Below are 18,904 nucleotides of genomic sequence, written 5' to 3'. Positions count from 1 at the left end.
TGTCACATTCTCCCTCTGTGGGCCAGATGGTGAACGCTATAACCAGTGACAGTAACAAGCTGTTTGGAGCCGTCCTCCTGGGCCCCCTGGTGCTTCCCTTCCCCCTCCTCCTCATCATCTGCTCCATGTACACCTGCTACATCCTCAACTACACCGCTCTCATCGGCTTTTTCATCTTCATCATCTTCATCATCCTACAGGTGCTCAGATAGGAGAAAAATATAGAGAAACTCTCCAACAATGTTAGCTATATTAAGCTTAAGATTTCACTTCTCCCAGCATCCTTTACCGGCTCGTTAACGCCACTTTTTCCTCTGGTATTGGTTTGAAAACATCTATAAATAATACATTTGCTTGCATTCATTAAACATCCACTATCAAAGCTCTGCAGGCTGAAACTGTTTGGTGAGACTTGGTTCAATAATTAGACATCATGTAAAGACTGTGCAGATCTATCCTTCACGTAAAATGTTTGGGATCCTCTAAAACCGACTCTGACAAGTAGAAATGTTTCTGTGAGCTGTATCTTAAAGCATTTTCACAGTGGTTTTAGCAATGATAAAGTTTTCTTTCTGTTTTGTATCAGTTTGTGTTTGCCAGGATTGTAAACCACCTCCAACAGCGGGCCGCAATTGTCACTTCAAATCGAGTCTGCACAGTGAACGAGCTTCTCGTTTATATCAAACTCATTAAGATGTACGTGTGGGAGTCGGCCTTCGACAACAAGATTACAGGTTTGATACTGATACCTTGATTGATTGCAGTGACACCTGTGGCCATAGTCTGTAGTGTTTTGACAGAATAGAAAAAACATTTCCCATAAGCATCATGACATTTTATTTTAAACTTTTAGCTTGTGTCTCAGTCTTTAGTTCCTCATTTTACCTTTAGTTTGTGTTTGCGCTCTTAGCTAATGAATTTGAATTTAGCTTGGGTTTTAGCATTTAGCTCGTCTTTTTGTTTTTAGCTCCTGCTTCAGCCTTTAGCTCGTGCGTTAGCCTTTTGCTCTATCACTCCCCCGTTTAGCTTTCTTCTGCTCTTCTGTTCTTTTTTGTTTCTGACAGTTAGGCTCCATTGTCCACCATCACTACAAAAATAATCACCAAAATCATTTTCAGCAGAGAAAAACTCAGCTCTCTCTTCTCACCGCTAAACTTCGTCATAGAGACTTTGACGTCCTGTAAATCAGTTTGGTCCTGCCTGACCCAATTAGGAATTTAAGTTTTAGGAAAAACCTACATTGGTGCTGATAATTTTATTTTACAGTGTGGATTATGATCAGGCATATATCTAGAAGGGAGACTTTTGTCAAGATTAATCAGAATCTCCTCACAGGGGACTTTAAATGTAGTAAAGTATTAAAATCCATCTCCATTTAAAAATACACTTAACCCCCTGTTATCCTCAGATATTACTGTCTTGTTTTACTCTTATGGGCTCAGTTTGACCTCAGGTATATTTACCTCCAGAAAATGATTTCTTTAAAATTGTTGACTAGGTTTTTGTTAACTCATGGAACAATGAAACTGATCAGTGAGTTGGCCTGTCCTCTAGCGCCAACGTCTGGCCAAACTTTTGAATTAGAATTAATTTATCATAAAAGGTTTTCATACAAATCTTCTCAAATTCAATGACAACATTAATGACTACAAGAGTATTAACCCTGTTGGATTTGGTGATGAAATGACATTGCCCGTAGCGCCACCATCAGGTCAAACTCTATTTCAGACGAGCACATTTATGGCTCTCACAGAACAAACCAAATTAATTGATGTTGGTGTGTGTATGTGTGTGTGTGTGTGTGTGTAAGTCAGACATCAGGACCTCAGAAAGGATGATGCTGGAGAAAGCCGCGCTCATCCAGAACCTCAGTGTGACCATCAGCCCCCTCGCCCCCATCATCGCCACCATGTGTACCTTCATCATTCACACCTGGCTGGGTTTACCAATCAACACCTGCACGGTACACACACCTGCTGCTCCTAATTCTGCACCTACGACGTGAAAAGTGTGTTAGTGTGACTTCAGAGGTCTCTATTCCCCCTCCAGGCATATCCCACCATCACAATCTTCAACTGCATGAGATTTATCCTGTCCTTGGGGCCGCTCGCCGTCAAGTTCCTGGCTGAAGCTGCGGTTTCTGTGAAACGCCTGGAGGTGACTTAAAGTTTACTCCTCAAAATAAATAAGTGTACATGAGTACAGGTGTGTTTGTGTTGCAGAAGTTGTTGCGGATGGAGAGTCCAGAGCCGTACATCTCTAAAAACACGTTTGCAGCCGTCGTCATGGAGAACGCCACTCTGTCCTGGACCAAACCAGCCCATCCGGCTGAAACAGAGGACAAGGACGACCTGGTGTCTGAATCAAGACTGAATGAAGTGCAACCTTCTCTGAGGAACATATCCTTCACTTTACAGAAGGTCAGAGTCAGCTTATTGTAGCTGTGTCCTCCTTCAGGGGGCGCTAGATTCTGGTTTCTGAGGCTGATAAAGCATGTGTGTGTGTGATCCTTCAGGGCCAGCTGCTCGGTGTGTGTGGGAATGTCGGCAGTGGGAAGACATCCCTGCTCTGCAGTCTGTTAGAGCAGGTCAGTGTTTTGAACTGGATTCTTCAAAGTGACCAGCAGGGGGTGACCTTACTGTGAAAGAAAACTGAAACTAGAGGCAAAGAGAGTTTATGTTTCACCTGATTCTTCCTGCTGCACAGCAAAATGTCAAAGCTAAGCAAGTGTTTTAGTCATATATTGAGTCAAAATGTCTTAATTAGACTTAATCTGGGCTATGTTCAACTGACAAGTCCAGAAAAAGGTCTTGTTTCAAAATATTAAAAGAAAAAAATGATGCCGACTATTGATGTTGACTATTTTTTTTTACTAAGAATGAGACAAAATGGAGTGAAAATAGTGAACTATCCCTTTAAAGTCCAGACTCATGAATCTGTCTCTGTGTTGTTCAGATGTACCTGCTGCATGGATCAGTTTCTTTGAACGGGTCGATGGCTTACGTCTCTCAGCAGGCCTGGATATTCAGTGGGACGATCCAGGACAACATTCTGATGGGGGAACCTTTGGACCAGTCCAGGTAGGAAAAACGTCCTCCTGAGTCAAAGCAATCAGCTGATGCATGACGTGACTTTTAGGTTTTCTGCAGGTACGACAAAGTCATCAGGAGCTGCAGCCTGGAGGAAGACTTCAGCATCCTGCCTCATGGGGACCAGACTCTGGTAAGGACTCCAGTCCCGTCTCGTGGTGTTATTGTGCTCTTAAAGTCCCACACAGATGCAGAATCATATGTTTGTGTGTCAGTTAGGAGAGCAGGGTGTGAACCTGTCAGAAGGACAGAAACAGAGGATCAGTCTGGCCCGAGCTGTGTACTCCAACAAAGACCTGTACCTGCTGGACGACCCGCTGTCTGCCGTCGATGCTCACGCAGGAAAACACATCTTTGAGGAGAGCATCAGGAAGCAGCTGAAGGGGAAGTCTGTGATACTGGTCACTCACCAGCTGCAGGTGTGTTCTCTCCCTCTGTATCCTCTCACTCTTTCTTTGTGAGATGTGTACAAATCTGTGTCTGTCTTCATCTCTGTCAGTTCATGGAGCTCTGCGATGAGGTTCTGGTCCTGAAAGACGGGATGGTGCTGGAAAAAGGGAGTCACATGGATCTGATGAAGGCAGAGGGACATTACGCTGAGCTCATCAATACACACCTGAAGGAGAAGGTATTCATTTTAACTGCCCGTGAGAAGTAGGGCTTTGAAAACCCTTCTTTGCATGTTGTTTTGGGGTTTTATGCACATACAAAACCCGCTTCATTGTGCAAAACAGTCTGTTCTGAAAATGGTCATAGAAACTACCAACAGCTTTATTCTCTGCATACAGAGTAACTGATGCAGCTACAGCAAGGAAAACAAAGACCTTTACTCAGCAGTTTTTTGAATTTATGTTTGAGAGACTATTCTCCTCATGTTGTGTTCAGCCTCAGAGAGACAAGAGTGAGAAGACGACAGCGTTCAACAACCACAGGAACAGGAACGGAGAGATTATCAATCCAGGTGAACAAGTGCAACTTCACTTTTCACTTTAATTTATCAAATTTTCTGTGCAAAAAAAAAAAAAAAAAAAAAAAAAAAACCTCTGACAGTGTTATTTAAACGTTTTTGTCCTCATAGCCTTCCATATATCAGCCCACAACAAGGACACACCTCCATGTGACTTCAAATGTGAGTCCCTAAATACACGCTGCTGTTGCACCGTTTTCTTAAAGAGGGGGTATTTTCCTTTTTTAGTATGTATTGTGTCCCTCTAGTATATTTACATAACTTACAGCAGAAAAAAAATCCCTATTTTTCTCTCACTGGTGTTTTAGAAAACTCCTGATTCAGCCTCTGTCTGAAATGCCTCTTTTTAGATGCTGCCTCTTAAAGTCTCCCCCTTCCCTCTGATTGGCCAGTCCTCTGGAGGCCTCCTAAGGGAATAGCTATGAGTAGACCTTGGTGTTTAAGGTCCAGCCCCTCCAATGTGTCATGAACCAATAAGAAAAACTCCACAAGGGGGGTTTGTGGAGCAGAGAGTCTTAAAGAGACAGCAGCTGAATAAGGTGTTTCAGACAGAAGCTGAAATAAGAGTTTTCCAAAACACCAAGGACAGAAAATAATAATTTGTACGAGCTGTAAATCATGTAAAGATACTACAGGGGTACCCAAGTGACAGGAAAAAGACTGAAAAAAGAGCATGATACCCCCTCTTTAATCTAACCTCCCCTGTTTTCAGCTGATCAGCTGATCCGTCAGGAGAGCAGCAGAAACAGTTTTGTCACCTGGAGGACGTTTCAGCAGTACTGTCGTGCTGCTGGAGGTACACAGGCACAAACACAGACACACAGAAACACAAAAACACACACTCAAATGATACATAAAGAGATGGAGGTAGAGTGTTTTCTCGCTGCAGGTTACTGTGTGAGCTTCTTCATTCTCTTCATCTTCATCCTGATGAGCACAAATGTCGCCATGAGCTACTGGTGGCTCAGTTTCTGGCTGCGGCATGGACATGGGGTAGGACACACGAACACATACACACAATATCAGTCTTACAATTATTTAATGATATTATTATGTTGCTGTCCGATGTGCCTCCGAGAGACAGGAAGTGACATCCCCAGTATGTGGTTTTAAACTCAGATTGGTTGAAATATCAAATCTGGTGATGTGAGATAAGAGGTAAAACTTAGTTGTTGTTGTTTTTACTTCTTTGCAGAAGACTGAAAACTTCTTTTTTGGCTTTTACTATTGTTGCGAAAGTTTTGGATCCAGCCTCTGGTGGACACTGGAGGAACTGCAGTTTTTTGCACCTCCACTTTGGCTTCATTGTCTAGATCTATTTGAGGTCAACTGGAAGCTGATTTTTGGTTTTCTTTTGTTTCTCAGGCAGCCAATGTGACCACGTCTGCAGACGTTGGAAACCTCTCTCTGAACCCCGACCTTCCGCTCTATCAGCTGGGCTGTGGGGTGATGATCTTTAGCCTGCTGACCGTCTGCATGGTCAAATGTTTCTGCTACATCAAGGTCACGTTTCATGCTTCCACAGCGCTGCACAACAGCCTGCTGCAGAAGGTACGAAGCCCCGGATCCATCCTGCACCTGGCATGAGCAGAGGGTATCAAACTGGACAGGAAGTCAGGGAACGACATAGACCATATGAAAAACTTCAAAATAAAACACCACAGATGGACTGCTGACCGTTTACCAGATTTTACTGTGGAGAAATATATTTTTGGTGATGGATGGGATTGATAACAGCTTTAAAACAGACACAGAGTTCAGAAAAAAATAAAAATAAATAAAAATTACTTTTTTTTCAGCTCCAGTGAAAAAACTAATGAGAAAAATTTTAGGAGAAAATATAAAATATAAAATGAAATATTTTTAAGAGAGAATATTAAAAATGGATAGAAAAAAGGGCCAAATTACTCTAAAGGAATCCATAGAGCCAGTTTACTCAAAAAAACAGACAATACCAAAGATGTACTTATAATATTTATTTTCTTCTCTAAAAAGCAAAAATAAAATGAATTTCTTTAATATGAGTATGACCTGGAATTGACCCACTTACGGGGCAGCCTCAAGTGGCCAGTTTAGGAACTGCACTTTTATGGCACATTACATTGAAATTATAGTGATAGTCATCTTTTACATGGCACTTTTTCTAGCCTGAGGTATAAACTACTTTATTTAAGAAAAGATAAAATTGATGAGGAAAGCAAGAAATTAAACCAGTTTTTGTGGTAACCTCACTTTGAGCCGAGGAAGATAACATCCATTTTTTCCCTGTCTATGAAGCCAACTTTGACCTTGCGTGAGATTTGTGAGCGTACCATTTAGCCCACATTCAGATTGATAAATGCCTGTATGTGTGTGGATATGAGCTTACAACCATTTTTGGGTTGTACACATGTTTGATAAATGAGGACTATTGAGAGGAAATACGATTCTTTACTTTGCAGGTTAGTTTACATTGTGGGCCCCTGAATTTTCTGCTTGTGCCTCTAAAATGTTGAGTTCAGGGCCACTGTGCTCCCCCAATTAAAAAAAGTTAGTCTGGAGCCCTGCCTTAGAAGTAGATGATCAGTTTCAAAGGGACAAAGATTTAAGTTAAAACAAAGTCTGGTTTAACAGGAGCAACCCAAAGAAGACGTTTATTACTAAGGGTGCAAAATGAAAGAAAGTAGAGTATCAGTAGTTGTTGAAAGTGTCTCCATAATCAAGTTCCAGGATTGTGATGTTTAGAATGGGGAGATATAGGATCTGTGACTCTGATCTGAGTTTAAAGTCTGCAGTATGCAATCATTTTGTACAAGTTGAATTTTTGTCCCCCTAAGGTCATATCGAGTCCAATGAGTTTCTTTGAAGCAACATCAACCACGCAGATCCTCAGCTGTTTCTCCAGATGTCAGGAAGAGATCGACTCCTTCCTGCCTCATCATCTAAACATCCTGCTCTCTCTGTGGTTCACGGCCGTCTGTGTCCTCATCATCAACTCCATCATCTTCCCCATCATGGTGGTGCCCGTGTTGGTTCTGGTGACGGTCTTCACGCTCCTCCTGTGGTAGGTCAGACACTGATGCAGGAAGAACAGAAAGTTTTCAACTCAGCTGACAAGTGTTACTGCTTGTGTCTGCAGGATGTTCAGAGGAAACATCATCCAGCTGCAGAGGATGGAGAGCATCAGTCGAGCCTCCTGCGTCTCTCTCTGCTCCACCATCGCTCAGGGTCTCAGCACCATACAAACCTACAACAAGATGCACAGCTTCACCTTGCTGTGAGACTCCTTCCACTTCCTCTGATATAATGTCTTACTAACATCAGAGATCACCTGACCTTCTCCTGTTTGTGTTCCAGCTTTAAGAAGCTATCAGACGCCAACACCAACCACCTCCTCCTGCTGCACTATGGGATGCGCTGGCTCTGCTTCTTGGCCGATTCTCTGTGCGCCATTATGACGCTGCCGGTCGCTCTGCTTGTCGTCTTCGTCTCTAATGACGTCAGCAGCCCACCGGTTAAAGCACTCGCTCTGTGCCTCATCATCATGGTGAATTTTTGTCTGCAGGTTCAGAGAATCTTTGTCTAGATCTGACCCTGAATCCCAATCTGATCACAGGTCTTTGTTTCGTTCAACAGCTGACGAGTAACTCTCAGCCGATGATCCAGTCTCTGCTGGAGGTGGAGGTCCGGTTCATCTCTGTGGAGCGTCTGCTTCACCACATCAAGGTAGGGTTGAAAAATGTCAAACTTGGTCCCACATTAACGAACACACAATGAGAGGAAGCTGAGTTGTGACATCACCCCGGCTGTCTTTCAGGGCGCTGTGTCAGAAACCACCAGGAAGGAGCATCAGGTGTCAGAGGACTGGCCTCAGCACGGAGCGCTCACCTTCCTGGATTATAAGCTGAGGTACAAGCAGAGCTCACCTGCCGTCCTGAACGGGCTGCAGCTCCACATCAGAGGCGAGGAGAAGCTCGGCATCGTGGGAAGAGCTGGATCGGGTGAGTTGACACCAGATGAGAAAGTTTGAACAGCTCTTATAGGAGTGGGAAAGTTTTTCATCAAAGATAAAATGATTTTCTGTTTCTAGGGAAGTCTTCCCTGGCTGCAGCTTTGTTTCGGCTCGTTGAACCGTCTGCAGGAAGTATTCTGATAGACGGAGTGGATATCACATGTCTTCACCTGTCTGACCTGCGAACGAAACTGTCCATCGTCCCTCAAGACCCTGTGTTGTTCACAGGGACTGTCAGGTAGCCGCTGCCTCTTTTAGATAAGAACTAAGACTATCCATGGTTTTAAACAGGAGTGTGTTTGTCTGCAGGTACAACCTGGACCCTTTTAACCGCTACAGTGATGAAGAGATTTGGGCAGCTCTGGAGAAAACCTGCATGAAGGACACAGTAGGAGTCTTACGATTTTATAACTGATCGAAACAGAGATCACAGACTGTTTGCAAAGATGACAAAGTGAAAACAAAACATTTTGTGCTCCCACTGCTGACTGGCTTGAAGTTTTTAAGCCTCCTTCATGTGGTAACAGATGGTTTATGGGTAAAACTTTGAGATTAAGAAATTTAAAATGAGACAGCAGCAAATTTGGTTGTGCAAACATTACAATAAGAACATATGAATAAAATAATACAATAAATGTATCCTAAGAAAAAAAAATTAGTCAGTGCAACAAAGTGCTTTAAGTTATTCAGCTGCAGGTGCTGCCATCTAGTGCCAGAAGAAGTGCTATCTTTTAATTTTATATTAATCTAAAATAACACAGTCACAGCTTGAAACACTAAAAACTAACTCACCAAGACCTCAGGTGACACAGAGTGTAAACCAAAGGTCAAGAAATACATCAAGACACCCAGAAATCTTAATTAAGACAGAAAACACGAGAAAAAAACTCCAAAATAAAATGCTAAACTCTCAAGAACACAAAGGTGACGACTCAAAATTAAGTTTAGGAATCTCTTATAAACATGAGCAAGATCTTCAAAATAAAACAGGAAATCAAGGACAAATACAACACCATGGAAATGCACAAAAAAAAAAAAAAACGAAATTATGGCAAAAACAAATAAACTAAACAAATCAATTAGTGACATTGAGGTTTTAAAAAAGACAATAACAAGATGATTGACAGCTCTGTCGACCAATGAGAATCCTGCTGGAGTTGAAACGAAGACAGCAGTTGGGATTGGATATTAATACCATGGCTTCTCCAGCTGTTTCCTGTTACACTAACGCTATTTTTTTTACACCCGTAGCAGGCCAGGGTGTCGTCCATCTTTATTTGTGATCTTTATGTGAAAAGCTCTCTTAAAGTCATTGTTTTTAAACACGAAAGGTATGGTTATGGTTTCTTCTTCTCCAGATCAGCAAGCTGGAGAACAAACTTCAGGCCGAGCTGACGGACAACGGAGGACAACTATCTGTGGGACAGAGACAGCTGTTGTGTCTGAGCCGAGTGCTGCTACGAGACTCAAAGGTCCATCCATCTGTCCATGTCTTTGTCTGGTTGTCTGATTTACCTTGTCTGACTGTTTCACTCTCTCATCAGATTGTCTTATTGGACGAGGTGACTGCGTCTGTGGACGCAGAGACAGACGCTCTGATCCAAAGCACCATCAGTGACGCGTTTAAGTGCTGCACCGTCCTCACCATCACACACCGCATCAACACAGTCCTGCAGGCTGACAGGGTCCTGGTCCTGGACCAGGGAGAGGTACCTCTCATTGAGAAACCACACATTTTGCACAGTTTGGGCTTTTATTTTGAAAGGTTTCCTGTTGTCATTATGCAGGTGGTGGAGTTCGATCATCCAGATGTGCTAAGACAAAAAGCAGACTCTCTTTTCTCTCAGCTTCTGGCTGCTGGGAACACCGGAACATCCTAAAGAACTCAAATGCATCACACAATGGACTCCTGGAGCTTTAAAACATAAGGTGTCCACAGGGGGCGCCAAAGTCAGCACAAACTGCTTCTCACAGGAGCTTTAGGTATAAAATTTCAGACTTTAATAGTTGTTGTAAAATAATTATTGTATACAGTTTCTTTTGGATTTTTTTTTCTTGTGAATACATATTTTTCTGCCTCAAACTGTCTCTGGAGAAAGAAAAAAAGCTTTTGGATCAAATTACACCATGACTTCCTCACAGAGCTATAAAGAGATAAAACAGCAACCAGTGACAGCAGAACAATAATCCTAACTGTTTGTAATCTGACTCATGAAAGTGTGTGTGTGTGTGTGTGTGTGTGTGTGTGTGTGTGTGTGTGTGTGTGTGTGTGTGTGTGTGTGTGTGTGTGTGTGTGTGTGTGTGTGTGTGTGTGTGTGTGTGTGTGTCTGTGTCTGTGTCTGTGTGTGTGTGTGCTGGATTACAGTACAGTATCATTTTAATCTGAAGGTTTCAGCTTCATTTATGATCAAAACTAAAACATTCAATCTTTTTTATTCTGAATTACATTTAGACGTCAAATAAACATGAAGAGGACGGTGATTGTCGATTTGTTTGTGTAAAGCCGGCAACACACCGGATGAATTTAAACCACATTCAAGGCTAAAAATGATCAAGTGTCTAGAGTTCATACAACTACCTCAACTTACTGCAGAGGAAGAGCACACCTTCCCACTCTTTTATATTCATAAAGCCAAGGCAGACAGAGTACACCTCTCCCCTCTTTTATGTACATACATGAAAAGCCAATGAGTCAAGATTGGATCCCCATCTCTTTCATGTTTGTTCAGAAAGACAAAGCAGGCAGAGTACACCACCACTCCATTTCATCTGAATCAAAAATAAAGCAAAAAAAGGGGCAGGGGAGCCCCCTCCATGCAGAAATTAAAGTGCAAGGCAGAAAGAGCACATCTCGTTATCTATTATGTGCTTATATGAGAAGCCAAGATAGGTACCTCTTCTGTCTGTAATAAAAGTACATAATAAGGCAAGGCGAGCAGAGTACACCTTCACTCTCTTTTTTGTCTTTACTCCAATAAAAGAGAAAAAGAGAAAAAAACAAAGGCAGAAAGAGCACATCTCGCCATCTTTGATGTGCTTGTATGAAAAGCCAAGGTAGGTAGAGCATGCCTCACCTGTCTGTAATGAAAGTTCGTGAAAAGACAAGCCAAGCAGAGTACACCTTCACTCTTTTTTATGTTTATACTTCAAAAAAAGAGAGAAAGAGAAAGAAACAAAAGCAGGAAGAACAAATCTCACAATTTTTAATGTGTTTATGTGAAAAGCCAAGGCAGGGAGATCACATCTCCTGTCTCTTTCATGTATGTGCATGATAAGGCAGGAAAAGCGCACCTCCCCTACCTTTTACACACAAGTGAAAAATACCTCCTCTTCAATTTAAGGAAAGAAAAACATGATAAAATAGTTTTAAACAAAACACAACTTGTTTTATATTTTCCTTTATTTTCATCTACATGATTTTCAAATAAAACTGTTTTCTTTCTAAAAATAAGACTTGGCCTTTAAAAACCCCTTTCCTAAAGATTAACTGCAGTTTTATAATCTGGGTCATTTTATATTTGGATTTAATGTATTTTTAAGTTCGGTTTCAGTAAAGTTTCCAGGGATTCAGACCCATCGAGCGTCATTAAAGTCATAAATAAAAATCTGTCTGCTCTGCTGTTCGTTCAGAGCGGTTTGGGAGGCAGAGTCGTCCTAAAGTAGATTTACCTTCAATCACCATTTATTAAATCTCCATCCATTAAAGAGCACCACCCTCCCTCCTCAGCAGCATCCACTAATCCTGATTACAGAGGCAGAGAGGAGGACAGGGTCTTCACCCGTCACATCCCACCACGGACGCCTGAACGCATCACGGAGTCAGGGCTGGAGTTCAGCAGCTGGGGGAGACACAAGGAGAGAAGACAGGATGCATGGACCATGATGGACCAAAAGACTTTGGGAAACAGGGACGAGACAACAGAGTGAGACTAAAGACAAAGTCTGGAGGCAAGACAAGTCAGATAAGGAAGGAAAAAAAGTAGGAAAGAGGAGACACAAAGAGTGTAGGAGAGACAAGAAGGGAGAAGGGGACATTGGGCTGAGGGGCCTAAGAAATAGGACGGACAGAGAAGAGAAGACAAAGTTAACAAAAGAAGACACAGGAAGGAAACAAGACAATGAAGGAGACCTTAGGAGACGAGACAAAAAACAAAGGGGATGAGGAGGCAGAGACAAGGGAACAAATGAAGACAACTGAGGTGTAGTAAGAGAAGAGGGAAAGATAAGACACGGGAAGATAATAGGAAAAACAGACAAAAGTAGGCACAATGGGGCAACAGAGTGAGACAGAAAGTATGGGAAGACCGTAGGCAAGGGAGACATCCAGAGGGATAGGTGTCCAGCCAAAAAGGAGGCCAAGGAGGAGACAGGTAATGAGGTGCTAGGATACATAAGGAGACAAGTTATATAGAACAGACTGTGAGAAAGAAGGTTAAGACACAAAGAAAGGAGACAAGAAACAGAGAAGTTACAAAGGAGACAAAAAAGACTTTTTGACACTTGAAGAGACAGAAAGAGACAAGGAAACAAAGCAAGACTTGAGGACTCAAGAGACATGTGAATAAAGAAAGACTAGAGAAGACACAGTGATCTCAGCGGAGGAGACTAAGGACACAAGGATGAACAGCTGAGTTGGATAAAATGGACAACAGAGGACGGAGGGGGACAAACGGGTCATTCAAACGCTCATCCATCAAACGGAGTGCGTCTTCAGGATCACAGAGGGTAAGTCTTCCTGTTTCACCCCCAGTATCCAGAGACGTGTTGAGATGATTTTTGGAGACATAAAGCAAAATGTCTCTCTCGGTTCAAATTGATTATGTTGTATCTATATTGTATATGTATATATGTATATTTTTTGCAGCTAAACTGGAGATCCAACAGAACTGAAAACTTAAGCTGAACTTTGTCCCAGTTTTAAATGGAAGTATGAGATCTTTAAAAGTCTTACATGATGTTATGATTATTGCAATAAAAGATGGACAACATCACAGGTCCCCTTTAGTGAAACCAGACACTTTAATTTACCCTCTTGCTGTGTTATAGGTCAAATGCATCACTGGTTGACAGCACTGTTGATAAAGAAACCTTCTGCAGCACATGGGGCTAAGACTAAAGCCTGCTTGAGGCCTCTCGGGCAGTTTCTCTGCACTAATCGTGCTTTCCAAAAAGAGTCTATATTCAGCACTGGGGTAATTGATCAAATCCATGAAAACAGACTTGGGAAAGCACCTTCCAGAAGTCCAGGAACTCCGGTCATGAGCCCTGGAAATGGTTTACAATGACTGTATTATGTTTGAGTTGAATCTGATACATTGAACAAAAAAAGTGCATCATCACATTTAATAGGTCCAAGTCAAGGTCCAACACCTGAGAAGACTCTCATCAAGTCTCTTCCATCTTAGTCTGAGTCTGGGGGATATTTGGCCTTGATTGGTTGCTAGAAGTGTGTGACAGTAGGTGGTGGGGATAAATGAGCTCTGGCTCCAAATGAGTCCATTTTAAAGTGACTTTGGTTTGAGTTTGCTGAGCAGAATCCCGTTTTCCACATGTCCTTGGGTTAACCACAGCTTGATGTATTTGGAGCAGTGATACCTGAGGTGAACAGAGTCTGTTTGGTCTTTGTGCTTGGCTAGTAGAACAGTGAGGCCTTGTTTGGCTACACCTCCTTGATGCTCAAGGAAAGAGAACGTGTTTTAATCCAGATTAAGGGTCTGATATTCCCCCCTGGTGATCAGGCTCGTCATAACTGATTTAAGCATTTGGACTCAGTGCCTACTCAAAAGGGAGAAGATCCTTTAGTCAGATGGCCCACTAATCTGAAGGCATGTCAGTCAGAAGGCCCATTAGTCAGAGAACCAGAGGGCCCTTTAGTTGGGAGGGCCTTTAGTCTAAAAGCCCTTCAGTCAGATGACCCACCATGTAGAAGGCACATGAGTCAGAAGACCCTCCAGTCAGAAGGACTGTTGAGCAGTAGGCCAGTAAGTCAGAAGGCCAGTAAGTCAAAAAGACCATTAGTCAGAAAATCAGTAGGCCAGTTTGTCAGAAAGTCTACTAGTTGGAAGGCCAAATACTCAGAAGGCCCTTTAATCAGATTGCTGAACAGGTGGAAGGCATGTCAGTCAGAATTGCTGTAAGTCAAAGGGCTGTTAGATAGTGGGCCAGTTAGTCTGAGGGTTCACTTGTCAGAGGGCACCTTAGTCAGAAGGCCCTTTGATCGGAAGGCCCTCTAGTTAGAAGGCTCTTTAGTCAGAAAATTAGTTTTGATGTGGTTGACATTTTTTATTTTTCTTTGGACCAATATTTCAGATAAATTGTATCCTTTCATTGTGTATCCTCCAATATTCAGATATTTTGTTCTTTGTATCCAGATATCTGTATCCTTGTATCCTAATTTGTACAGATCAGAGCTGTCTTAAAACATGGGTAAGGTGAGCCATGGTGCCTGGGGCCTGTCTGCTGCCCTGAGCGTCGTAATATCAATGCATATCACCATGCCAACTATTAGTCATATGCTGATGACATACAACAGTACATATGATCTCACCACAAGACCACAAAGCACTTTAATCTGTCTGTCCATGTTTCAAAGACATCAATATTTGGATGAGCAAGAACTGTTGAAGATTAAATGAGGAAGAAGATGCTACATGTTGAGAGAAGTGAGATTGGCTGGGTTAGTATCAATCATAAAAACAGCCTAAATATAGGAATGAAACCTAGAGCTCACACTCTGATAACAAACTCTCCTGGGTTGAGTTCAAACGCCCTCACAGAGCCGTGTTTGTGACCCTGTTTGTCATGTGATCTGATACGTTTGCGGTTAATGAACTTCATGTGATTTCTCTCCACAAACACAATCAGCCATTTCTTCTCTCAGAGCCACATGTGACTGAAATCAGACACATTTAACCTCCAGAGTCTGTGGGACTCTTCAGCCCCAAAGACTCGGTTGTGTAACCCATTTTTAACAGTTATAAGGAGAAACCATCAGAGTTCTTTTTATCAGGAAATCTGCTCCATCAGACTCTGGGAAAGATCAGAGGTTAAGATAATAAATCACCCTGGACTTTGAGATCGAACTGGAACAGCAGGCCCCTGTAATCCTTCCTGAAAAAGCTTCTTCAGAAATCTCAGAATACAAACTTTGAAGAAACAAGTATCATCCAATCACAGCAGAGCAGGGCGGGATTAGCTCACACTGTGTGCTCTCTGATTGGTTTAGAGCTGCTGCTTGTTACCCGTCAGTGTGGCCAAATTAAAGCTCTGATATAAAGGCTCATTATGCAAACAAGTTGCTGCTCTGAACAACATTAATCTGATCTAAACCCTGATAATCCAGATCCTGCTGCACTCGCTCACACTCTCTGTTCATTGTTTGGAGTCTCAGCTGCCGTTAATCCGCCACACACTTTTCATTCAGCTGCTCGATCATTCACACACTCCAACAAGTGTTCATAAACATCATTTGGAGATGGGAATCATTACTAATTTTGAAACATTAGCAGAAAAAAAAGTAGTGCTGAATTGTTAGTTTTGGTGATTTTGACTCTCCTTTATGCTGATGATGCTCTGGTTTATCTAGTTTTATGGATAAAGGCGACTTTGCTCCTTCTGTTTTAGCTCCTGACTGTTTTACAAAGTGAAAACGTTTTGGTCCAGCTTTGGTTTGCACATGGTGGTGAAAATCAAACTCTTGGAATACCATCACATTCACTGTTGTGGTGGTGCATTGGTGCTTCAGGCCATCTGGGGGATACTTTGCTGAGGAAGTTTGTATCTCTGATGGAAAAAAATCCCCCACCTCGGTCAAAAAACATATGCTGTTCTATGCAAAAGGTGACAAATTGTTTTAGCCTTTAGTCAAACTTGCCACTAGGGGTGGGAGAAAAATACAATAATCTATATATCAGGATTTTTGGTTCAGCAATATCAAAATCAGGATTCTTTGTTATTATTATTTTTTTTCCTAATTCAAATTCTTCATTTCTGTCTTTGTATAAAAGTTACCACTTTTCTTCAGCAGAGGGTGAAATGTTTCTCTCTGACTCATGTAATGTGCATTTTATGAGAAATTTTGGCTCCTGATATAGTCTGTAGACATTATAATCATTTAACTTTTCTCACATGGTCTGGTGTTAAAAGAGCAAACAAAAAAATCGCACAAATCCTATACATTGAAGAATCGCAATTTTAATCGGCACCCCAAAAATCACAATAGAATCGAATCCCGAGACTACCATATCATCCCAGGCCTACTTGCCACATTGTTGCTCCATACCAATATTGTGGACAGGGGTTTTATCAGTGTTTGCAGCTTGCCGTTTAGTGGGTAGTCTATTGGGAATGCTTCGTTGTTAACACCATAACCTTCATAGTCAGTGCAGTTAGCAGGTCTATCATCTTAAAGAAAAGCTGCCAAATACCATGCTACAGAAACGGTTGAGAAGGGAGCTGATTAAAAGCAGGAAAAGACAGAGAGAAATGAACACAAAAGGCTGGATATGCCGAACTAGACAATATCCAGTGGCTGCCCCTTGCCTGAGAGTGAGGAAGTAGAGAAGCTCCTTGAAAGTGACTCTATCGCCCTGTTCCCACCAAGTGGTCCGGTATGGATCAGTACAGTTTGGTACGGGTCGGATCAGTAAAACCTGATCCTGTTTGCATTTCAAACCAGACCAGGAGTCAGCAGGTTTGAGGTGTTACAGCCGTGAATGAAGAGAGGCTTATCAATGGAGTGGAAAGTACGGGAACTTCTCGGCTGTCTGTCATGCAGCTAACGGTCTAAGAATATGACAATGTGGAAGTGCTAAAATCTGCTGTTTCTCGAGTGTCCACCTGAGGCTGGCCCTGGAAGCCACACCAAGCCAAAAAAAAGCTGTTTTCAAAGCAGAAATAAACATATTTACAGCCTGGTTAAAAACATGTCTCCTGTCTTAGTTGTTAATTTCACTATCCGCACACAGTGTACAGGCGGTGATTTTTTTTCTAACTCTGCAGTTCAGAGGAAATTAAGATCACAAGCTCGCCCAACCAGAGGCACAGCTCAGGTCACGTGACTGACTGGTGCCCTATAGCTGAAAGCGAAGCCCTTGCCACTACCAATATGGCCGCTATAGCTGATGTGCTTCATTTTCCGTTTTAGAAACAGACAGGTGATGCAGGGGAGACTACGTCCATGTTTTATACAGTCTATTCTGAACAAGCAGCCTGTGTGAGTTGATGAACGCAGTTGACTTTCAACAGAGTATAGCCAGACTGCAGCCGTATCTGTTGTATTTGAGGCACAATAGCTGCTGAATGATAAATTTCTACACGTTTCAGCTTCAGTTTAACAAAATATTCTTTGAAATCGCTTTTTGAAAAGTTAGCAGTAAAGTTCTGATGAGCATGCTGACACACTGCCATCATGTGTTTCGGAAGAGTACTGCAATTTGACACTGACACATTGATGTAGAAGTACACTGTAGAGCAGGGGTGTCAAGCTCAAGCTATGTTCATCCAGTCTTGTCATAAGGGGGCCACTTCAGGTGTTCCATGACAAAAAGGAAAAAGAAAAAAAAAAGTTTAACTTTTGAGCAATTGCACATCTCAAACTGGATTTTTTTTTACGGTCATGTATGTATTTTTCTTGCCGAATACCTGCAGCCAGACTCCTGAGAGCACTTCCTTTCAGCTGGATTCAAAATCCAACTGCACTTTTACCGGGAGGAGACAATAACCACATCCTCTCTTCTCTGGCTTCCTGTCAAGATCCAGTTAAAGTTTTCTTGAATCATCTATTAAAGTTTTCTTAACTGCACCAACACACATCAGTTAAGGCACTGAGGTCAAAGCACCAGACGCTTTAGATGTCTCAAGAGGTGACCAAGCCTCTGCAGACTTTGCTGCCGCGCTGCGAGGCAGACATGTCATATTTGGTCTCTTGGAGTTTCAGATGTTTGCTTCAAATCCACCTTCCTTTTAAGTTGGTGTGACATCCTGAAGTTTTTTCATGCAGCTTTGTTTTGGCTCTCTTTGAACAAGTCTTTGATGTGTTTGTGATGTGAAATCAAAAACTTGCAAAAACCATTCAGTGGTTAATCATCTCCGTTGGAAAAACTCAAAGATGCTTGATCATATCTTAAAATAAAATATATGTGCAGTAAAATCTGGACTTTCTCTTCATTCTACCTGGTTTTCCTGCTAAGGTCATGTGGACTCACTCAGATTTGGCAAATCTTGGACTGTGGATCTGATTGTTCTGTTTTTTTTTTTCTGTGAAAAGCATTGCAGGAGAAATTAAAATAAGGGGAAAACAAAAGTCTGAAAAGTTGGACACGCTCTTATGTTAATGAGGAAAACGTCCAGCTCTGAGATGTTTGTGCAGATTTCTCAAAGCAGATTTGTCGAGCCTTGGAAGAAAACGCTCTTCTGTTGGAGCTCGACGGGTCATGAGACTCCCAGAAGGATTACCTCGGACCCAAGTCATGAGACTGGCTCCAACAAAGAGCCCTGCTGCCTCACATGCTCGTCATATGAACCCGCTCAGCTGCATAAAGTCAACTCCTGACTTATCTACTGAGGCTGCAGGACGAGGCACAGAGAGCCTCAGAGAGCTGGAAGGTCCTGGTCCTCAAAGAGCTACAGGGTCCTCTCAAAGCTGTGCTGGGCCTGCTCTAGCTTTCAGGAGCCAAACGGTCCAGGTTTGAAGATGAAGACTTATGGAAGTTGAAGTCAAGACAAAAGGCGCTACAGCTTCAGGACCAGACGTCCTCACAGACTGATGATCCTGGACATGAAGCTTCTCAGAGGTTTGTTGGATGTTTTAGTTTCCTCATTTGAATTCAGAATTTCTGAAAACTTTCAGAAAACAGG

The 18,904-nt window shown here is 42.3% G+C and overlaps 2 protein-coding genes across 3 annotated transcripts in view; both read left to right on the top strand.

Annotated features, from left to right (window-relative positions):
* Window positions 1-26: 26 nt before the first annotated feature.
* Window positions 27-10,322, top strand: LOC141787703 (ATP-binding cassette sub-family C member 12-like). Of its 2 annotated transcripts, XM_074666335.1 has the most exons (25): window positions 27-200; window positions 587-734; window positions 1,815-1,963; window positions 2,050-2,157; window positions 2,223-2,420; window positions 2,516-2,587; window positions 2,956-3,080; window positions 3,150-3,222; window positions 3,305-3,508; window positions 3,589-3,717; window positions 3,975-4,050; window positions 4,168-4,218; window positions 4,769-4,852; window positions 4,946-5,049; window positions 5,422-5,607; window positions 6,873-7,099; window positions 7,175-7,312; window positions 7,393-7,582; window positions 7,672-7,761; window positions 7,853-8,036; window positions 8,126-8,285; window positions 8,357-8,435; window positions 9,406-9,519; window positions 9,592-9,756; window positions 9,835-10,322. In XM_074666335.1, the coding sequence occupies exons 1-25, from the start codon at window positions 27-29 to the stop codon at window positions 9,925-9,927; spliced, it is 3,321 nt and encodes a 1,106-aa protein (XP_074522436.1). In that variant the 3' UTR covers window positions 9,928-10,322. The 2 variants fall into 2 exon arrangements, with proteins under 2 accessions (XP_074522436.1, XP_074522437.1); XM_074666336.1 differs by lacking the exon at window positions 27-200 and having other exon boundaries at window positions 694-734; window positions 1,811-1,963.
* Window positions 10,323-12,661: 2,339 nt separating this feature from the next.
* The window catches only part of trpm1a (transient receptor potential cation channel, subfamily M, member 1a), a 29,325-nt gene continuing 23,082 nt past the window's right edge, over window positions 12,662-18,904 (top strand). Inside the window, exon 1 of the mRNA XM_074666478.1 lies at window positions 12,662-12,772. Coding sequence (XP_074522579.1) covers window positions 12,689-12,772 — 84 coding nt within the window. The 5' untranslated portion in view covers window positions 12,662-12,688. The remainder of the gene's footprint in view (window positions 12,773-18,904) is intronic.

The sequence above is a fragment of the Halichoeres trimaculatus genome, unplaced genomic scaffold (assembly GCF_033239565.1).
Source record: "Halichoeres trimaculatus isolate MK-OKI-2021-1 unplaced genomic scaffold, fHalTri1.1 fHalTri1_scaffold_3, whole genome shotgun sequence".
NCBI classification, from domain to species: Eukaryota; Metazoa; Chordata; class Actinopteri; order Labriformes; family Labridae; genus Halichoeres; species Halichoeres trimaculatus.
This window is presented reverse-complemented; position numbering and strand designations above follow the sequence as displayed.